At 38.4% G+C, this 19,033-nt stretch overlaps 1 protein-coding gene across 1 annotated transcript in view; it reads left to right on the plus strand.

Moving 5' to 3' along the window:
- The window catches only part of CLSTN2 (calsyntenin 2), a 228,505-nt gene that overhangs the window by 196,225 nt on the left and 13,247 nt on the right, over positions 1–19,033 (plus strand). Inside the window, exons 8-9 of the mRNA XM_040613809.1 lie at positions 3,946–4,108; positions 18,347–18,513. Of these exons, the coding sequence (XP_040469743.1) occupies positions 3,946–4,108; positions 18,347–18,513 (330 nt within the window). The remainder of the gene's footprint in view (positions 1–3,945; positions 4,109–18,346; positions 18,514–19,033) is intronic.

The following is a 19,033-nucleotide window of genomic DNA, read 5'->3' on the forward strand; positions in this document are numbered from 1 at the left end:
TCTGTCTTGTGGGAACTTCTCCCCAGGCTTTGGCAGGCTGCTGTTACCATCCCCCTTAACACTGCCCCACGCCAGGCTAAATAAGCTTAGTTTCCTCAGCCTCACCTCACATGGCAAGAGCTGGCCATTTTCTTGGCCCTCCACTGAATTCACTCCAGCTTATCAAAGTATTTCTTGTGTTCAGGGGTCCAAACCTAGACAAGGTATTTTAGATGTGGTCTAATGAATGCTGAGTAAGGGGTTGGAGGGGTGCTAAGAAGTTCAGAGCATGTTAAGACACTACAAAAGGCATCAAGGTGTGAATAGGGTGGCATGCTCTGGTTTTTAGAGCTGGGTTAAGGTGCTTTCTTTAACCTGTAGAACATAACAGTTCAGACCACTCGGGCAGAAAGGAGTTGGTGTCTCATACCTGCGCTTAGCTGTTCATAGTGAGTAGAGAGCTTTCCTTGCTGCCTTGTCTTTGTTCTTACTGCCTTTTTTTTTTTTTTTTTGGGTAGATGTTTTAGTGTATTCTGAGAACAATTCCTCAGCAAAGTAACACAAACCAGAAAGATGGGAGTAATATCTGCTTTCTCAGCTCTAAAGGGACAGGCTCAAAGTACACAATGAGTAGCACTGATGGGATATGCAGAGCGGTTTGTGTGGTCAGAGTGATCTTCTGAACTTTACTTAAGGGACTTTCAGGAAGCTAGTTAGAGGGCTGTGAATATGCGTGGCTCTTCAGTACTGAGCTGAGGCACTGGCATGCTTCTCAAAGTACAAGTTCTCTCTGTGTATCTTGCATGAGTATGCCCCAGCTGACCTAAGTGAGACTAAAAATGCTGTTAACTGTGAAGTGCATGTTCTTATGTGTGCATGCCTAGCTCTGAGGTACAAAACCATAAAAAGAGACATTTTGCAGACAATGTCTAGATTGCTAGAAACAAGTCTGTTTCTAGGCAGCATGTGCCTCTTGGACCAAAGTACTCTGGTTTCAGTCTTCCTAAGCATTCCAATATAAAACAGAAAAATCTCTGACATTCTTCATTTAGAAGATGTGAAGAGCTTTAATGCCTTGGGAAACTTACTTCATAACATTTATATTGAATCTGTTTTCATCTATTTCATAAAAACATATTCCAATGTAATGGCCTGTAATCAGCGCTAACCTTCAAGCCAGTTAATTCACTGTGATTTGATTAATACATTTTAGAGGCAGACTGACATGATGGAGTGATTAGATGAACCTAGCCATCCAGCAATGTTTGAAAGCCAAGCTTACTCATCTGTAATTTTATCTCATTAGGATAGCTTTATAAATTAGATTTTTTTAAATAAAGTTATTACTTGATGTAAGTAAAATTTCTTTATTTGCCAAACTAGTATATTTTATAATTTTATTTTCATGGCTTCACTGCAATTGTATTACACTCTGTTGCCACTGAGGAATGCTTGCAGGGAAAAAAATTGGCTTTCTATGTTAAGAAGGTGCAGAAGGTGTCTGAAATGGCAGCATAACAAATGACATATCACAATTATTCATTTCATTATTTTGTTGCCTGTGAAATGGCAGGCATGAAACACTACCTGTCGCTGAGTGACGAGGATGTATTCCAGAGATTTTAACTAATTTTATTGCTTCCTTGTAGCATATTTGTTTTCACACTGGGACCCAATACAAAACCTGAAAGATCTTTTGGTGAAATATACATGTGTCTGTGTACCTAAGCTGTATTGAAATTGCATGACAATTAAGCACCTGATCAGCCTGGGTGCTTTTGAAATCTCAGGAAGCAACAAGCTGAGACTTTAAGTACCTAAATTCCCTTTAAAATAAAACTTGATGTATTTATGTGTTGAAATTTAAGGAAATAATGCAAATGATGGTTTGAGGACTTCACCAAGCTGCCTATGCTTCTGCTATCTTATGTTACAGAATGTATACAAAAAATAAAGGTTAGTAAGTACTTTGTCTTGTGTGGACATCTGCAGTTGGACACGTGCATTTTGCTTGGAAGGTCTGAAGCCCAGTTGCTGGGGTCTTTGATTGCGATTTTGTGAAATTTTGTGTCTCCAGAAAGCATTTCTTTGAGAAATCTAACTGCCCTACTGGTCGGCCAATAGAGTAATCAGACTAGCTGCACATTATCATGCTCTTTGTGTGTGTGATGTCCCAAAATGTCTGGGTTTGCTATACAGTGCTCTTGGTTGAATGTGAAGAGGGTTGTGTATTCATTTAATAGCACTTGGGGCATCCCAAGTTAGGCAGTTTAGGGCTGCAAACCAGAAGTACTCTGGAACACTTCTCTGAAAAGTGTCAAGTATTACTGCCTATAGTTTTTGTCATGCAATGTCTCTCAAGCTCAGGCACATCATTCATTTTGTTTTATATAAAACGTCTGACACAAGCGGTTGTGATGCATCACATTCTAATGATCAGGTCAGGAAACTTGGCAAGCTGTTTTTCCTTGAAAGGGAAGACTGTATAATACTATTTGTGATTGCTGTTTGTTCAATAAAGTTTTCAGTCTTCCAATTTATTTACTTTCAATTTTGGTTTCAGTTCATTTAACCTTCAGAAAACATTTGTGCTGTCTACTGCTTTACAAAAGAAAGGCTCTAGCAGCCCCTTGCTGCATTTATCTCTTGCTGTGGACCAATGATGTCTGCAGTAATAAATGTATCCGTTTGAATCAGAAGTGATTAAGTGCTTGTTGAAATGTCTTCTGGAACAAAACATTAGCTTTTGCTTTCAAAGGGCAGATATTGCAGCAGATAGCACTTAACCTGGCTAAGGACAAAATGTTATGTTTAAACATCACTTTTCTGCTTGCCTCTATGAAAGTGCGTATCTGCATTCAAGCACTTCCATTTCTTAATATATCAAAATAAGTATCTCTACAGAATTGAAAGTAGCATGATTGTAACTATTGCTTTATTTTTAAAAACAGCCCACCCATCCACAATTTGCTGTGATTTATTCCTTTGAACTTGTACATCTGAAGACAAAACAAAGGAAAAAAGATTTAGGCAGGCATTGGTATTTACCTGCAAGACTTCTGTCTTCAGAGGCAGTGATTCATCTGGCTGTACATTTCTGAACTAAAACTGAATTTGGCCATCTTGCAGTAATGCCCATTTGTGCAGCTCAAAAATTCATATGAGATTTGACACTAATAGCGTCGTCTTGAACATACGTTCTAACTGTGGCCATTGCTTTTCAAAGCTGAGATATATATGAGTGAAACCATATAGATCCTCATTTTGCTGACTGTTGGGAAAAATCTCAAGGCCAAAAGATGTAACATGGAGAAGATTTGAGTTTCCTGCCCAAATCAGGTAGACAGACTACTTGTCCATCTGTGTGTATACAGAGCACAACAGAGATCCTTCTAGCGCAGTGGAGGTCCTGATGCATTGCATGGGACTTTCTGAGTGCTAATGCAAAAAGTTAATAATGGCAATTGAATCAAATCATTGTTAATAACTCATCAATGTAGTGGCGAAGTGCTATGTATTTCCTTAATTTGAAACTAATAGGGAACCCCAGTAACTATGCAAATACATCCCAAGAATGCATGTCTGACATACAGTTTTGTATTTTCTAAAGTCAATATAGATATTAAGAAACTAATATTATGTATTACCAAATGTGAAAATACAGAGCAAATACAAAATAGTCTGATCTTTCTATTTTATCTATATCTCATTTTCAAAGAGTGTGTTTTAAAATGCCTCTACTTACCAAAAATATTCTGCAAGTGTATGAGTATTTATCAATATTGTGTTAATTTTCATTAATTTTAGTGATGTATGAATTGCAATCGTGTTATTTTTTTTCTATGAGTGGAATTTGGAAACAATGGGAAACAATTTGGAAACAGAAAAAAAAAATATGGACTATAAAAATCAGTCACCTGACAGTAAGTGTTAATTAAAATTTTTCTCTTGCATTCTGTCTTTCAGATTTGTGACAAGGAATGGCATTACTATGTTGTCAATGTTGAGTTTCCTGTTGTTACATTATACATGGATGGAACAACATACGAGCCTTACCTTGTGACCAATGACTGGCCTATCCACCCTTCACACATAGCCATGCAGCTGACAGTCGGTGCTTGTTGGCAAGGTAAGATGACAGCCAATAGTAGACTGTAGAATTATGAATTCAGACCAAAAGGAATCTTATTCATGTCACTGATTGCATAGTAAATCAGTTACTAACAGGTTTATGGTATAAAATCAGAAGTAAATCCAGAGCTCATAATGAATCAAATCCAAGGATAAAATGGATGGGACATCAACAGTCTTTGCATTTCCACTATCTAAAGAATATATATTATTCTTTATATATATATATATAAAAAAAGAATATTATACTGTGTTTAATACAGCTTGTGTATTCAACATGAAAGATTGCCTTCTTTATCCTTTGTCTTCACTTTTAATGGTTTCCCTTGTTCTCCAGCTTTAAGCAAACTCTCAAAATATTGTTCTAAAGAACTCCAGCTATCTCCTTTTAGTGTCTGCCTCAAATTTCTTTCATAACTCATGGCCTGATTCTGCATTCTTCATGTGGGGGTATATATCACCAGTAATTCCACTAATTTTATCAATTCACTGTGTTATAGACCAGATGTTAAAGCAAGAGTAAAATAAAATCAAGTCACAACCCCAGAGCTCTACTTGTATGGGCATTTGCTTAAATATTAGTTTCTCCTGTTTTCTAACCTTTATAATTCTGTTGTTCTCTTTCTTTTTTCTGGTCCTTCTGCCACTCCTCCTTTTTCTGTTCTCTGCCTTAACCCTGAAGCAGTCCTCTTTTTCGGCTCATCTGCTCTTCTAAAGTTGTCTCCATTACTCTTCCATGTTGATTTTCTATTTATGCATTGAGTCTTGTTTTCGCTTAAGACGAAGTATGAAGTGAAGCCAACTGTATAATTAAGAAAAAATACTTTGACCCAGATCATATTTCTTCCCCAATCTTTAATGCTGGCTCACTTTCTCTGTTATTACCTTCTTGCAAGTTTAATCTCTGCTCAATTACAACACATTATCTGCAAAATTTGGACATCTTATGCATGGCAGAGCTCTTCAGTGTAAATAGTATCGGAAGCCAATACAGCTGTTAGATCATGGGCACCCTGGGGTAAAGATCCAACCTTTACTTTGATGACAACATGCAGAATAAAGCCACACTAATTCTAAAAACAAGATTTGATATGTTTTGAGTATTGATCACTGAGATAAGCATTATGATAGCCAGCTAACCAGCATGACACTAATCCCATGTATTTGTAAAATTATAGACCGATTATTCTCTAACTGATAGTTTACATGTGTAGGCTTCTGTCTCTGTAGGATGATCTTCAGTTCTATTGGAATTTTTCACTGCTGTTAAATACATAGTAGAACCAATTTAAGGTGTTAATATTCTAAGGGAATGTTACTCATTTTTTTAGCTAAAAATACCTATCAAAATCTTTAGAAACTGGAACTTTGGTTTAGCCAGTAGTTTACTGGAATGAACAGTTGACAGATACCAATTTGCTTTACATGAATTTTCTCTTTGATCTGTTGGGGTTTTTTTTCTTGTGTAGTTTTGGTGCATATTTTAAAATCAGAATTCCAGAGTTAACAAATGCAGATGCCGTTCTTGAATGGAGTAAAATCAGTTCTTTCCAGACATGAGCAAATTCCATAGGGACTGTGAATAATCCTTGAGTGTTGCCTTCTGAAAAATCAGCATTTCTTAGTGGCCATACTAAAGAAATTTTATTTTAATCCCTTACTTCATGTTTATTTTTAGGTTCTTCTGTATAGGTTTACATAAGTATCTTGGTGCATTATTTGTATTATTTCTGCCCCTTCTTTCTTTCATGCATTGTGTTTTATCATTCTCTAATAGCAACCTTGGGGGGTGTGGGGGGGTGCGCGCGCTCCTAAAAGTCTCAGTACTGGTGGGAATCCACTCCCCTCAGCCCTCACCTGAATCTCATGTTAATCATCGTGCAGATGCCAAGTTTTGAGAACCGTAGAGTAGTAGCTTTATCCATGGAACACGCACTCTGTAAGCAAGAGCTATGCCAGTTGTGCCACAGCGCTGCATCTGTGCATTTCATCTATCTCCACGGCAGCTGAATACAATAAGAATAGTCTTGTTTCCTTTGCATCTTTGTCTCTTTAACTCAAATTGTTAAGAGAAAGAATTAAAGTAAAATTTCTCATATAAGTTTTCAATAAATTTAGACAACAGACTAAATTTAGTATTTAGGGTGCTAAACAAATACAAAGTTGCAGTTGTCGACTGTTTTAGCTTTGCCTTGAATAATTTGATGGCTCAATGAATATCATACAGGGTAAGCTTCTTTTTTGGTGAAACATCTGATTTAAACTACTGAAATTTTGCCTACTGCTGCTGTCAGTATTTGCCACAAGATTATGTTTTAGTTATTTTAATTGTGTGAGAATTGGAGCTCATCAAAAATAGAAAACAATTTTCCATCTCATGAAAATGTCAAGGTTTAGCTAAGATGCTGTGCTAAAGAGTCTGATAAACTATCACTTGTCAGGAATAAGATGAACTTCTAATGCTTATATGAAATAAGATTTCAAGATACTGCTTTTGGCAAAGCTTATCTTTTGATAGCTTTGTTTTGATCATCTCGTACTATTTTAAATGAATGGTATGGAAAGTCACTTTGTTAATAAGATTCAGCACTCCAATCTGTTGAACTGTAATTATTAAACATATAAACCCAATCTATTCCATTCAAAACGTTAATTTTCAAAATTCCTATATTTCAAGAAAAAGTGGACTTATCAAACAAACAATTGGACTATAAATAGTTTCAGTAAAGCTGCTAACTGGGTCTACTGAGGGTAATACATTTTGGCCAGTAAGAATAGTCTAAACCTTTCATTTTCAAAACATTAGAAAACTGCTTTACAACCATGAATGATTTATTTTGTGAAAAATATGCAGTGATTTTGGTGTCGTAAGCCATTCAGGAGAGTCCTTGTTAAGAGAACATGAGGAGTTTGTAGCTCTGGTTTGCTTAGACTATTTCCTCCCCTTTTTATCAAAACACTGGCAGAACAGGAACACAAATTCTAACCTCTTCCTTCAGACAGGACAAGACTTTTTTTTCTGTCTTTACTAAACCATTTTATAGTTCTGAGTCCACAGTATCCATTTATCAAAGTCAAGTTATTTGAAAAACAATCTCAACTCAGACAACTAAATGAACCAGAAGAAATAACATTCCTTTTTCTTACCACAGCAATTTGGATTTCCTCAGCAGAAAGTAAGTAATCATGACTGTGGGGCAGCTTAAAAACTGATGGGGAGCAGGAAGAGTGTATTTAGAGGGCAAAGCAAAAAATCGAGAACAAGAATAATTGTAAAGTACTCTGTTAGCACTTAATAGGAAAATCTGCTACTGCTCTAAAGGATTTACCCTTTCATATATGACAATTTTCAGTCTGATCTGGAAAGTGGGAATCGTTCTGCTGTTTCTTGAGGAATCTGAGAATCCTCCAGGTTATGAGACAAGTGACTCTTGCAGCTCTGGTCTTTTCGTCACTTACACTGGTACTTAGGTTAGGTAACAAATATTATGCTTGCAGCTCCTTGTCTTTCTCAGAGGTATGTCATGAAAGAGTCTCGGGCACAGAAAGAGGATTCTTTTCTTTGAAATTCATATTTTCTGTTATTAATATTTCAATTCCAGAGTAACTCTTTCCTGACTTTTATAGCCTTGTTTATAGAACCCATTATGAAAAGTTAGGTTAGTTTTTATTTCTACCTTCAGCTGCTCAAGTGAAATATAAAAGCAGTTTAAGTTTGGTGCTGTTGTCCTGAATCTAACATGAAAACAAACCAAATGTGTAATCTCTCAGGTTTACACAATAAATTTAAACTTTAGCTTATGATATGCTTGCTGTCCCATTTGCATCAAACCAGTTACTTTTTTTTTACTTTTTTTTAAATGACATCAGCATTCCAGTTGTGATGGGCAAGTCTGTCCTACATCTTTACCTTTTCCTTGGCAGTGTAAAAAGCATGCCTAATTTGTTTGTTTTATGCAATATTTCTTTAAATAATGTAAGTGAAGTGCTAGGACCCCTAAAAGGAGGAAAAAATAGCCTTTTCCTTAAGAGCAGAGTCTTGTCTAGGGGGCAAGAAGGTGCTGGAGGCAGAAGTTAGGGTCCCCATTTGTAGATGGCAGCCTGGAGACAAGCAGAGTGCAGATGGCTGAAAGCACAGAGCCAGGCTTTAAGGGTGGTAGGAGCGAAGGTTCCTAGGGACTGTCAGGCGCTGAGTGAAGTTTACTGCAACCCAGGATGTGACTCCGTTACCTAAACCCAAGCCTGGGGGAGTTTCCAGCTTTAATGACACATCGGGCATGAGGAAAGTTGTATTAAAAAACCTCCTTTTTACCTTTTGTTCTGGCATAATCAATATTTATTTTCTCTCCTTAAAATTATGTATTCTGCATGTTACTCTAGTATAATCTTCCTTTTTAAATTTAAAAATCTTGCTTGTTTCTTCAGGGAGCTCATTGATTTAGTGTCCTATCACAATGGTTAGCATATAGTTAAATGTATTTTAATTTGTATAGTTCATGCTTAACACTGCTATACTTGGAGGGGTGGGGCTAGTTTATTTGAGGGTGGAAGATAAAGAATTGTCTTTAGATTAAACTGTTTGTGTTGACTCAGTTACATGTGACCCCGGAGCAGTGACAGCTGGAGAGGGAAACTTCCTAATCTGTTGCAGCCTGTCTCTAGCAAAGTGCCAGTCTTAGGGCATGGCAAAGCCTAACTCACTTTTTAGCTATGATTCAGTGATGCTAGGCCTGCCAAAAGGTGATACCGACTGCAGAACTAGGCGAGCTGGACTCCTAGTGAACTGAGGGTGGGAATGAACAGTTCAGGGTACTGGTACAGCTGTTCCTGAAATAAGACCTCTATGTACCCTGGTTAAAGTTTGACAGCTTTCTCTGCAGGTACATAGGGTTAAGGATATAACTTAATTTTATCTTCTTTAAAAGGTTTTTTTTTGTTCACATCAGTGGTCCCGTAGATGATTGTCAAGGGTGGGATCTTGATGTAGTTGTGGCTATTTAGGTCAAAAGCTCTTCTGTCTCTAATGGTGAAAGAAGTTTTGACCAAAAAAATTACTCTTTCTCAAGGGTGTCTAAAGGAAACAAATTACTTGCTTGTATGTGTACTTCCCAGCACAAAAGAGACCCCAAAGAAAACATGTGGGAGGTGTCACCCTGGCACTGTCTGTTAACCCCTGCCTCCCTGAATGGGTGTTAGAAGCAGGCACGGTCCATTGGGACAGCAGAGAGCTTCTGAAGGCTCGACTCTGGCTCTCATTTCAATCTCTTCTCTAGCAATAAGAATACTCTAACTTTGCCCTTCCCGCTCAAGATTCTCAAGAGCATTCCAGACAATAAAGAGGTAACACAGTTCCGCAGCAAGGAAGTAGAATTAACCTTACTCTCTGAGGGTGAAGTGCAGTATCGAGAGTAGGTGATTTTTCCTCTGGTCACTTAAAAAAATGCATCACAGCAAGAACAGAATCAAACTTCCTGATGAACAACAAAATTGTTCTTATTCTGCCTTTTAGCTTTTGCAGTCCTGTTCATTCTCCTAAGCAATACAAACAAATTAAGGTTAGCTTATCCTGGAGCTGCACTTTCTGGGAGCTTACCTTCGTAAGCACTCCTCTGAGTTCATTATTTTTGATTCAGTTTATATGAGGACATAGCAAATAGACCCTTTTACAGAGTGAGAAATCTCTTCCATTAAACCAAGGTTTATAGGTTCCCACTCTCATCCCTTTATTGCTGAATATTCCGTGGTGTGGGGAGCTACAAAATTTGGTAGCCTAATCGTTGTTTGTACCACAGGCTGCAAACAGATTTCCTCCAAGTTTGTCTGAAAAGATAAGGTCTTTAGTTCATACTCTTTCCCTCCTAAAATGGTTTCTTTATGTATCATTCCTAAAATCCTGTCAGGAAAGTAGTGACACAAGTTAATGACTTGTCACAAGGTTATGTTGTATCTTACCATGACTGTAAGTCATTATTTCTAATGATGCCACCCATTCTGGAGTGCTGGAGCTTCACAGTGTAATTATGCTGGCCACATTGTACAGAGGAAGGTCTTCAGGAGAAGCCTGTCAAGAGGCAAACTTCTTCGTCATGAATATAGCAGAAGGCTATTGTAGTTCCTGTTTTCTAAGGAATTTCTGATTTCTATTTTTCTTTTGTATTCTGTCATTTTCCTCTTTCCTTAACCTAGGCTGGAGACCAATTTTTTTTGTAGAGTCCCTCTGTGAAATAACCTTATTAACCTTACATGTCAGCACTCTGGTGGCATATCAATCACAAATTACAGTCAGAGAACCAACTTAGTATTCAAGGCAAGAAGAACAGTAAGAGTTAAAAGTTGGAGAGGGATCAGATCACTGAGAGACAAATACACTGTGGGCAGTGGTAGTAGTGCCAGGCTGTATCACTCAAGCTTGGACTTCCCCCAGAAATAAAGATATTCAACAGCTAAAGATTAACCCCTGCTGTACATTCTAACATCAGTGGATCCTGCCTTGGTGGCTGATGTAGCTTGCACCAACCTGAGGCCTCAGTGGAGTGAAAGAACAAAACAAATAAATGCAAGACTACCTGGGTAGATTTCAATATGTTGTGATGCTTAATATCTCTATACTGATGCTTCTCTTAGTGCAGCAGTGTTCTCTGTCTCTTGCCCTTCTTATCAAAAACAAGATGGAGCAGATTTCAATGCACTTCACAGATCTTTCCTGGGATTTTCGTGGAAGGTTAGTTTAGGAGGGAGGTTGTGTTCTTGGAGAGCTGCATTTGCATTCAGATCTGTCACTAATTCAGCATAGGTACATGTCCCTTCTTTAATTGAATTCCTGCACTGGGGACTATGCACCAGCACAAATGTTATTTGGAGAATAGGAATATAGTTTTTTGGGCAACATTAACATCACTTGGACTGCAATTTACTCTGAGATATAGAAGATTGTAACAGTTTTCTGTGATTGTCATAATTTCCCACAGTTCCCCTAGTAATAACAAAAATGTATTGGTTTAATTTTGAGAGATTATATAGAGCGTTTTTCTTATTTTGAGAAAAATTATCTTATGTAGTATAAGTTATATCATGCTTTTGATCTATGGATCTATTGCACAGAGATAGATTAGTATACACATACTTAAGAGCAGGTAGCCCTTACTGTTCTGTGTATTTGTCTTATTTAAAATAATGCTTTAAAGCCTAAAGTTGTCTGTCTGGGGTCACCAGGTTATGGTATTGACCAAGAGCAGGGGCAAACTTAGATAGTGCCATGTTTGATGAGTGATTTTCTGAGTAATTTTTGTCTGAAAAAAAAAACTCCTAAAATTTTTTTGTGCTGAGAAGGTCTGGGAGTATAAAAGCTGGAGCCACTAATTGGGACTACTCCTGAAATGTTTAACAGCCAGTCTGCTTGTCAGAGTATTAAACTTAGCTCCCTAAACTGCCATAATAAAAAGATGAGATAAAATTAGGGGCTTGGACCTGAGGACTTCATAGCCGGAATGTCTTGCAGCTGCTTCCAGATTCACTTCAATCTTTATGTTGGGACCCTGAATAATCGATCACTCCTTAATTATCTGGCTCAGTATAACCAGAGTCTATAATGTCTCAAAAGAATCACATCTCAGTTGGAAATTCTCTTGATTAATCATTTTCAGTGAAAAGCTCGTTCTGCTTAGACTGCCCTGATAATTACTGGCTTGTTATTAGGGTACAGCAAAAGGTCTAAAAGAAGATCTGTGAACTCAATAAAGTCACTTGTTTTGACAAAAAGGCATGATTGTTCTCTGAAGATTGGTAAGCAGCACTTTACATCTCTGAATTCAAAACAATACAAATGTAAAATTCAGTGGTAATCAAATTCTGCCATACTTTATATCAACCCAACATGAAATTAAAAAAAAAAAAAAAAAAAAGCAATGAACCAAAACCAAACTCAAAATGGTGTTGTGGAAATAGGCTCTGCTTCATTAATGGATGCGCCTTAACCCTATGAATTCTGAAGCCTGAGAATCTTCAGTTTCCTCTGGACCCTACAACACTATATCTAACAGAACCTCCTCATGGCTGGGATCAGGTGGTGTTTGCTAGATGACAGTCCTTAACCCCCCTCAATTACCATTCATCTGAGAGATTCTAGCTGTTTACAGGAGGTGATGTCTGTACTAGAAGCATTTGTTGTCCATGTGTACAGGGGAGTCACCCTGACTGATCTGCCCACAAATAGGACAGGCATCTGCCACATGCTCATCTAAAATTCAGTAGGTTAATTCTACATTTGACCTGTTGTGTTTGAGATTTCAGGCACCAGCGGTAACTGTGCGTGTGACTAGGAATATGCCAAACAGTGGTATAGTAAGGTCTTGCTTTCTTTGGCAGCTTGATCGCTCCCTCCAAGGCGAGGGCTGCTGTGGGGTGCAGCATACTGTCTCCTGGTGTGTGAGCCCTCCACTGACTTGTGCTCCCTGCTCCAGGGTGCTGTGGTGCTGGGCTTGGTGTGGTCACCAGCTGTGAAGAGCACAGGAGGAAGGTGACTCTCAGCAGTCAGAGGCTTCCTGCTTCGGGGAGGGAACACCCTGACCCTGGCTAGGAGGTGCCCCTGCCTAGCCCTACCCCTCAGCTGCAACTCAGATCATTGGACATTAGGAGACCTTGATAATTCTAGTTATCTAGATTATTCCACTAGCAGCATGTGCTTTATTTTTGCAGCCCGTTCAAAGCCCTGTGCCTATTTTATATCTCAGCTGTCTCTTTCTCAGAACTGTATCTGCTAAATCTCAGATCCCCTATCTCAGAACCCAAGTATCTGCTAAAATAGTTTTTACCTGGTGGGAAGCCCAGCAGGCCAGACCCAGACCCTTCCTCTGTATGTTTCGGTGTCAGTGCGTGCGCTGCACTTGTTCATCTGCGCTAGCATTCGTGCTTAGCAGAAAAAGAAAGTAACTCAGACTTTATCAAGGTGACCCTGGGTAAAGTTCTGCTGGAAGGGACCCCACCTCCCCTAGTGCCCAGGCTGCCCCACTTGCTCTGCATTGATAGAGTTCCAGGCAGAAGAAGTCAGAACTGGCATAGAAGAATCCCAGTCTAGAAAATCGTTATTATTTTAGCGGGTGAAAACTGTGGTGCATACTGCTTTGAAAATGACTAAGAAGTGAACAGCATTATAGTGAATAATTATGTATACCAACAGTTCCTCTGGATGCCTCCCGCAGTCTGTTGACACCATCTTCCCGTTATGAGGATAGGATTAACGCCAAAAAGGCAACATCCATCCTCCTGTATCTGCCAGACTTTGAGTGTGGATGCGCATGCTGTGTTGAGTGGAAAAGGCAACACACAATTTTATCATCAAGGTGTGAATAACATTGTGGCCTGTGTTGCCTCACAATTGTGATGGTGACCACAACATTTACATTTAAGGAAGGGAAAGAAAACAGTAACTTCAAAAATTTGCCATGCAAGGGTCTGTAATGAGAGTAAGTAACATTGTTCTCTAGTGTTGTTTCCATCTTTTTTGTGTTACAGACTCAACCTAATTCCCTGACAGTAAGAAAGGTTCTGTTTTCTTTTGGTGGTCACATCTTTCAGCAAAGTCTTAACTAACTGACTATCTCCCAAGAGTTGGCACTCACAGTGTATTAATCCACAGTAATCAGTAAAGGTAGAGCTGAGTTACACAACACGTAACACAGCTGAGAAGTAAGTTTTCATGTTCTCTTCAGTCTTGATGCTACAACATTGTGGAGTTGAGCTGTATTGCACTTGTAAGAAAGGGCAAAAAGACCCTGACAGCAAAAAATCTCATGAAACTTGCGGAAGCAATCTAGGTTAGCTGGGTGGCCTGACCTCTGGATAGAAACTGGCCGATGCTGTGTTACAGAACACTTTCTCACTGCACCATGACATTGGAAAGTAGAAGAAATTTTATGACACTTGGATTACCTCAAGATCATCACCAGTGAAGCTCCACTTTGTTCTCTGAATTGTTGATCCAGAGGCTTATGTAGGTCTTCTTTATCTCAACAATATTGTTGCTTAGGCTCAGTTTGGTGTCAGAACCAAAAGTTAAGTTCAAATTGTTTTAAAGGAGAAAGAGCTGTTGGGAGTACTTATGCATTTTCCTCAGTTGTTTCCTAGCCTGTGGTAATTTCAGTGGCGAGTCACATTCAGACAGTGGAGCTAAGCATTCCTCCTGCCCAGTGAAGCCAGTGGCTCTGAGCTGCCTATAGCTGCGTGTGGCGCTCACAGGCATGGTATGTATCATGCTCGGGGTCAAAGGATCTCTATTTGAAAAGATCTGTATTTAGAAGAATTTGGATAATATTCTGTAAAAAAAGTTACTATCAGCATTAGTTGTAATTGCACACTGTGCCTTAACATGATCCAGAAATACCATTTCTGGATTACATATATTTATACTCATCTCATTTTGGGAGCTAAGAATTTTAGAGTGACGAGGACTTGGAGATTAGCCATCCTTGGCTATATCTGCACCCACTGAGAAGCTGAGGTCAAATACTTTAAGAATATTAGATTGCAGAAGCAAAAGGAGAGACAGCATTCAAACATACTAATATAGTAGAACGAAGCATGAACAAAATATTGATGCAGGCAGGAGTAAAACAGCCAATTGCTGAGGATTCTCAATTTATTCTGACAATATTTTCTTACATTTTTGAGGATTTATTCCCAGTAATCCTTTTTATCAAAAGTTAGAATACAGGATTGTAGCAGATTGGCTTTAGGCGATTCCTTCAATTTTAGTGAAAGTTTTGTTTTTCGCTTCCCAATTTTATTGCATTGGATTTTTTCCATTTGCAATCTAATAATTACTGGCAATTGAAACACACCAGAAAGCTAACATACCCCACTGAGCTGAGAAGATTCCGAAATGCTGAGGTATAAGAATATCAAAATGTCAACATGCTGCAAACGCAAGCTGTGATAAGAGTCAGATATAATGACTTCTGCTCACCTTTGAGGATAAAATTGGCAGGTATATAATTTTGTCTTTAACTCTGGTAAAAGGTGCTTATGGAAGGCTTATTTAGCAGTCCTTTTTCTAATGAAGGGCGAGCTAGTATTCTCTCTTTAAGTTCTCATGTTTTTCCATGTGGAAAAAGCTAGTATTCTCACTGCCCTGGATTACCAAGCATGTCCTATGTAAAACACTTATAATATTGAGAGTAACTCTAGGTTATGGCGAGTGCTTCAGATAATAGCAGGAGTTCCAATAAAAGCAACAGGAATTATTATGGTCTGCAGTGTTAGTTAAAAGATGTAAAGAAAAGGCCTTGTTCAGCCTGGCAAAGGAAAAGGGAAGACATAGCCATATTTTGACAGCTCATATTCCTCATTAGAAATAAACTTCCAACTCTGAGGATCAGCGGTCATTAGAGTGTATTCCTTGGGGAGCTTCTGTCTTCAGAAGAGTTTAGGACAGCTCAGGCAGTTCTCAAGAGTGGATGAAGTACAGCGGTTCTTGTCTTGGGGCTAGGGGACAGACTGTATCATCCCTCAATGCCCCTTCAGACTCTGCTATCAGTTGTTCTAGTGCAGTTGTCCCAACCCGGATCACCCTGCCGTAACCATGGGCATAGCTTTGCAGATTCTCTCTACTGACATAATACGAGACTAGCTAGCCCCAGCTATTTTTCACTCATGTTTTGTAGAAATACTTGCTTTTTTACATAGCAGTTGATAGCTTCTCCAGAACAAAGATTACATCACCTCATTTACAGTCCGAATTGATCTATACATCTGTAGAAAACCCAACCTTAGTCCTGTGAACAAGTAGATAAGCCTGTTCTTCATTACTGCTTTTATAGTGCCTGTATTTGCAGTTGTAAAAGCTTATTCCTGGAAACAGTCATATTCTCTTCCGTGCTTTTATGTTAGTGGTTGGGTAGATGACTTACGAGACAGATGACTTTAAACAAGAATCATCCATCTCTATGGTGGTGGCAACTTCTTGTACACCAGCATTTTTTTGAAGTGGGGCTTGGGTACAGTGAATAGTCTGTATATTCAGTATAGTTTACGCGCAATTACTGTGTCATTGTAAATGACCTAGCAAAGTAACTGTGAGTGCTTTGTCAATGACACCAGAGAAGAACTAGTCCAAAGTGAAAGAACAACCAACAACAACAACAAAAAAATCCAAACCTGAAATTCCTGTTCATAGATATAAGCACTAGTCATGTTGCTTTGTAGCTTTACTTCAGTGAGTTTACCATGCTTGTTTGTCAGGCATAGCCACAGCGCTCAGTTTATTCTAGCTTCTTGTCTAGTCCTTTATACATTTTAATGACCTAGTTTCCCATTTAAATACATTAGCTTATCGGAGGCTGCTGCTTATTTTGCATCTCCTTAGAGCTCAAGATCTACTGGCAGATTTACTGTAGGTTTCTAAGTTTCAAAGCTCCAGGATTAGTGTTGGTGTCTGAGCCTTGGAACTTGGTGTCTTCAGAATTCTGTTAGGGTTATAAGAATTTGAAGCATCACAGCACAATGTATTTCTATTATTCTTCTGTAAGTTCTTATCTGGTTTTCTCTCTTTGTCTCCTTTTTTTTGAGACAGGTATGGTTTACATTTTATTAATTTGGCTTACCTTTTTCTGTCCAGATATATTGCTGCTGTATTTGTAGCAACAAGCACTTTTAAAGACAATGTAAACAGATAAATATAACATCATTTTTTTTTTCTGAAAAGTAAATCTCTCCGTAATGCACTATTTATTTACCAATTAATTGTCTTGTTAAATATCAGAAAGGCCAAAATTACAACATAAACTAATCCTGCACCTTAGCAGTTGCATATGTGAAATTCTCTATGAAGCCTCACAATAATTCTACCCAGAGGAAATTTACTGTAGAATGGACAAAAGAATGAAAGAGTGGAAAAGAATAATCTCTCTTTGGGGTGAAAAGAGAGGCAGTTTGTGCTGCCATCTTAACAAAAAAGAACAAAACCTGTCTACTATGAAGAAACAGCCTGCTTAGACAGGCTTTTCTCTCAGTACACCAGTGTTATTTTCTTCACTATAAAAAATAACTTGAGTCTTCTTCATAGTGCTCATACTGCACAGACTAGAAGTGATGTTTTTCAGGCTTTTAGGTAGCAACAGCAGCCTAAAGAAAATTTACCACTTCATCCCTATCCTAACCCCAGTTCTCACATCTTCAAGTTAAAGTTCAAGCTTGAGCTAGCCTGTCTGGCAGAAATAGGTTCTTTGACACTAAGGCTGCAAACACAGTAGGGATGAGTCATCTACCAATTACAACAGCTTATCAACTGCTAATCCAATTAGTCTGCTTGGCCTCACTGTTGCCTGGCTCTCCTAAATTCTCTCAGGCTCAAGGTAGGCAGTAATTCACATGCACTGATATAGCTAACACTTGCAGGAAAGACAAGCTCTAAAAATCCTCCTAGAGGAGGATGAGTAAATCACTAAATATCTCAAGAGTAATTTAGATGCTATGATCACTGGTGCAAGCAGTATGTAATCACATTTTATTGACAGCTCCTAAAGATCAGTCTTCCTTTGAAGCTGCCTGGAGTGAAACTGAATAGAGCGTAGCTAGAGGGCCTAATGACCTGATGTCACACCAAATGAGCTGCTTTGGGCTAAAAGGGAAGTGCTAAAAGCCTTTTAGCATAGTGCTGTTCCTGGGTCTGCATTCACTGCTGTGAATTTACACCATATCCTTAGAGCCAACCCTTTGTAGGGAGCGTGGCACTTCGCTTACACAGAGCCATGTTTCTTAGCACATCTAAGAGCTTCATGTGGTATGGTTTTTTTTGGAGGAGAAAGGCAAAAGCTGTGTAAGCAATCTTGTAATGGTAAAGCTTGCAAATCATTTCTGTATAAATAGACATTGGACTTTAAACATTTTTTTAAATTCGTGTTTGAGCACTTCAATAATCTCATCAACTCATTTTTAAAAATGCTGTGCTTCCTTGGACAGAGGTTTGGGAACCAATGTTTCATTCACAGTATGTTATCACAGCTTTATAAACACCTGAATACAATGCTGGTAAAACACTGACAAGAATCTTAAAGACAGGCTGCTACTAGGTGCCACCCAGCAACCCACAAAGCAATTCTATTTATCACAATAAATGGTATCTCAACTAGACTTGGCTAAAATGGATATAAATACTTTTAAATGTGTTAAAACATAAAGTGAGTTATTAGATGTGTGGGTTTTGTATTGGTATCAATAATCATTTTCTATTCTCTTTCTGCAGGAGGTGAAGTCACCAAGCCCAGATTTGCACAGTATTTCCATGGCAGCCTGGCCAGTCTTACTATCCGGCCAGGCAAAATTGAGAGTCAGAAAGTGATTTCCTGTTTGCAGGCCTGCAAGGAAGGTCTGGATATTAATTCTCTCGAGAGTCTTGGCCAAGGAATAAAGGTGAGCGATGAACTGACATCATCTTTGATAAAAATTTAGAGCTGATTTATGAAGTGGAGAGCCCAAGGTAGAGTACACACAGTACAAATGTACTCCCAGAAGCAATGTAATTTCCCATAAAGTCATGCAAAGGAAAAGCAGAACAGTAGAAAGGCTGTGACACTGCAAAGAAAAATGTTTCCATTATTGCAAAACTAGATGCTCAGAAAGTAAAGCACTGCTGGTATTTCAGAATCCTTAAGAATTGCCAGGTTGTGTTCTCATGCTTATTTTGGCAGTTTTACAGAAATAGAGATGATTCCAAAGAATTACTGAATTTTGATCTCAAGTAGCTTTAAAGCAATGGAAAGCGTAAGTGCAGTATCTTTCATCTAGAGGTAATGCCAGAAGTTCCAGTGCAATACTATTGAAAAATTCAAAGTGTATTCCAAGAGGAAAACATTATGGGATGTGAAAATTGGACAATAAGAAACCCCACTAAATTAAAGAAATTAAATTTTATATTTGCATATAAATCATT

The sequence above is a fragment of the Falco naumanni genome, chromosome 13 (assembly GCF_017639655.2).
Source record: "Falco naumanni isolate bFalNau1 chromosome 13, bFalNau1.pat, whole genome shotgun sequence".
Classification (NCBI taxonomy): Eukaryota; Metazoa; Chordata; class Aves; order Falconiformes; family Falconidae; genus Falco; species Falco naumanni.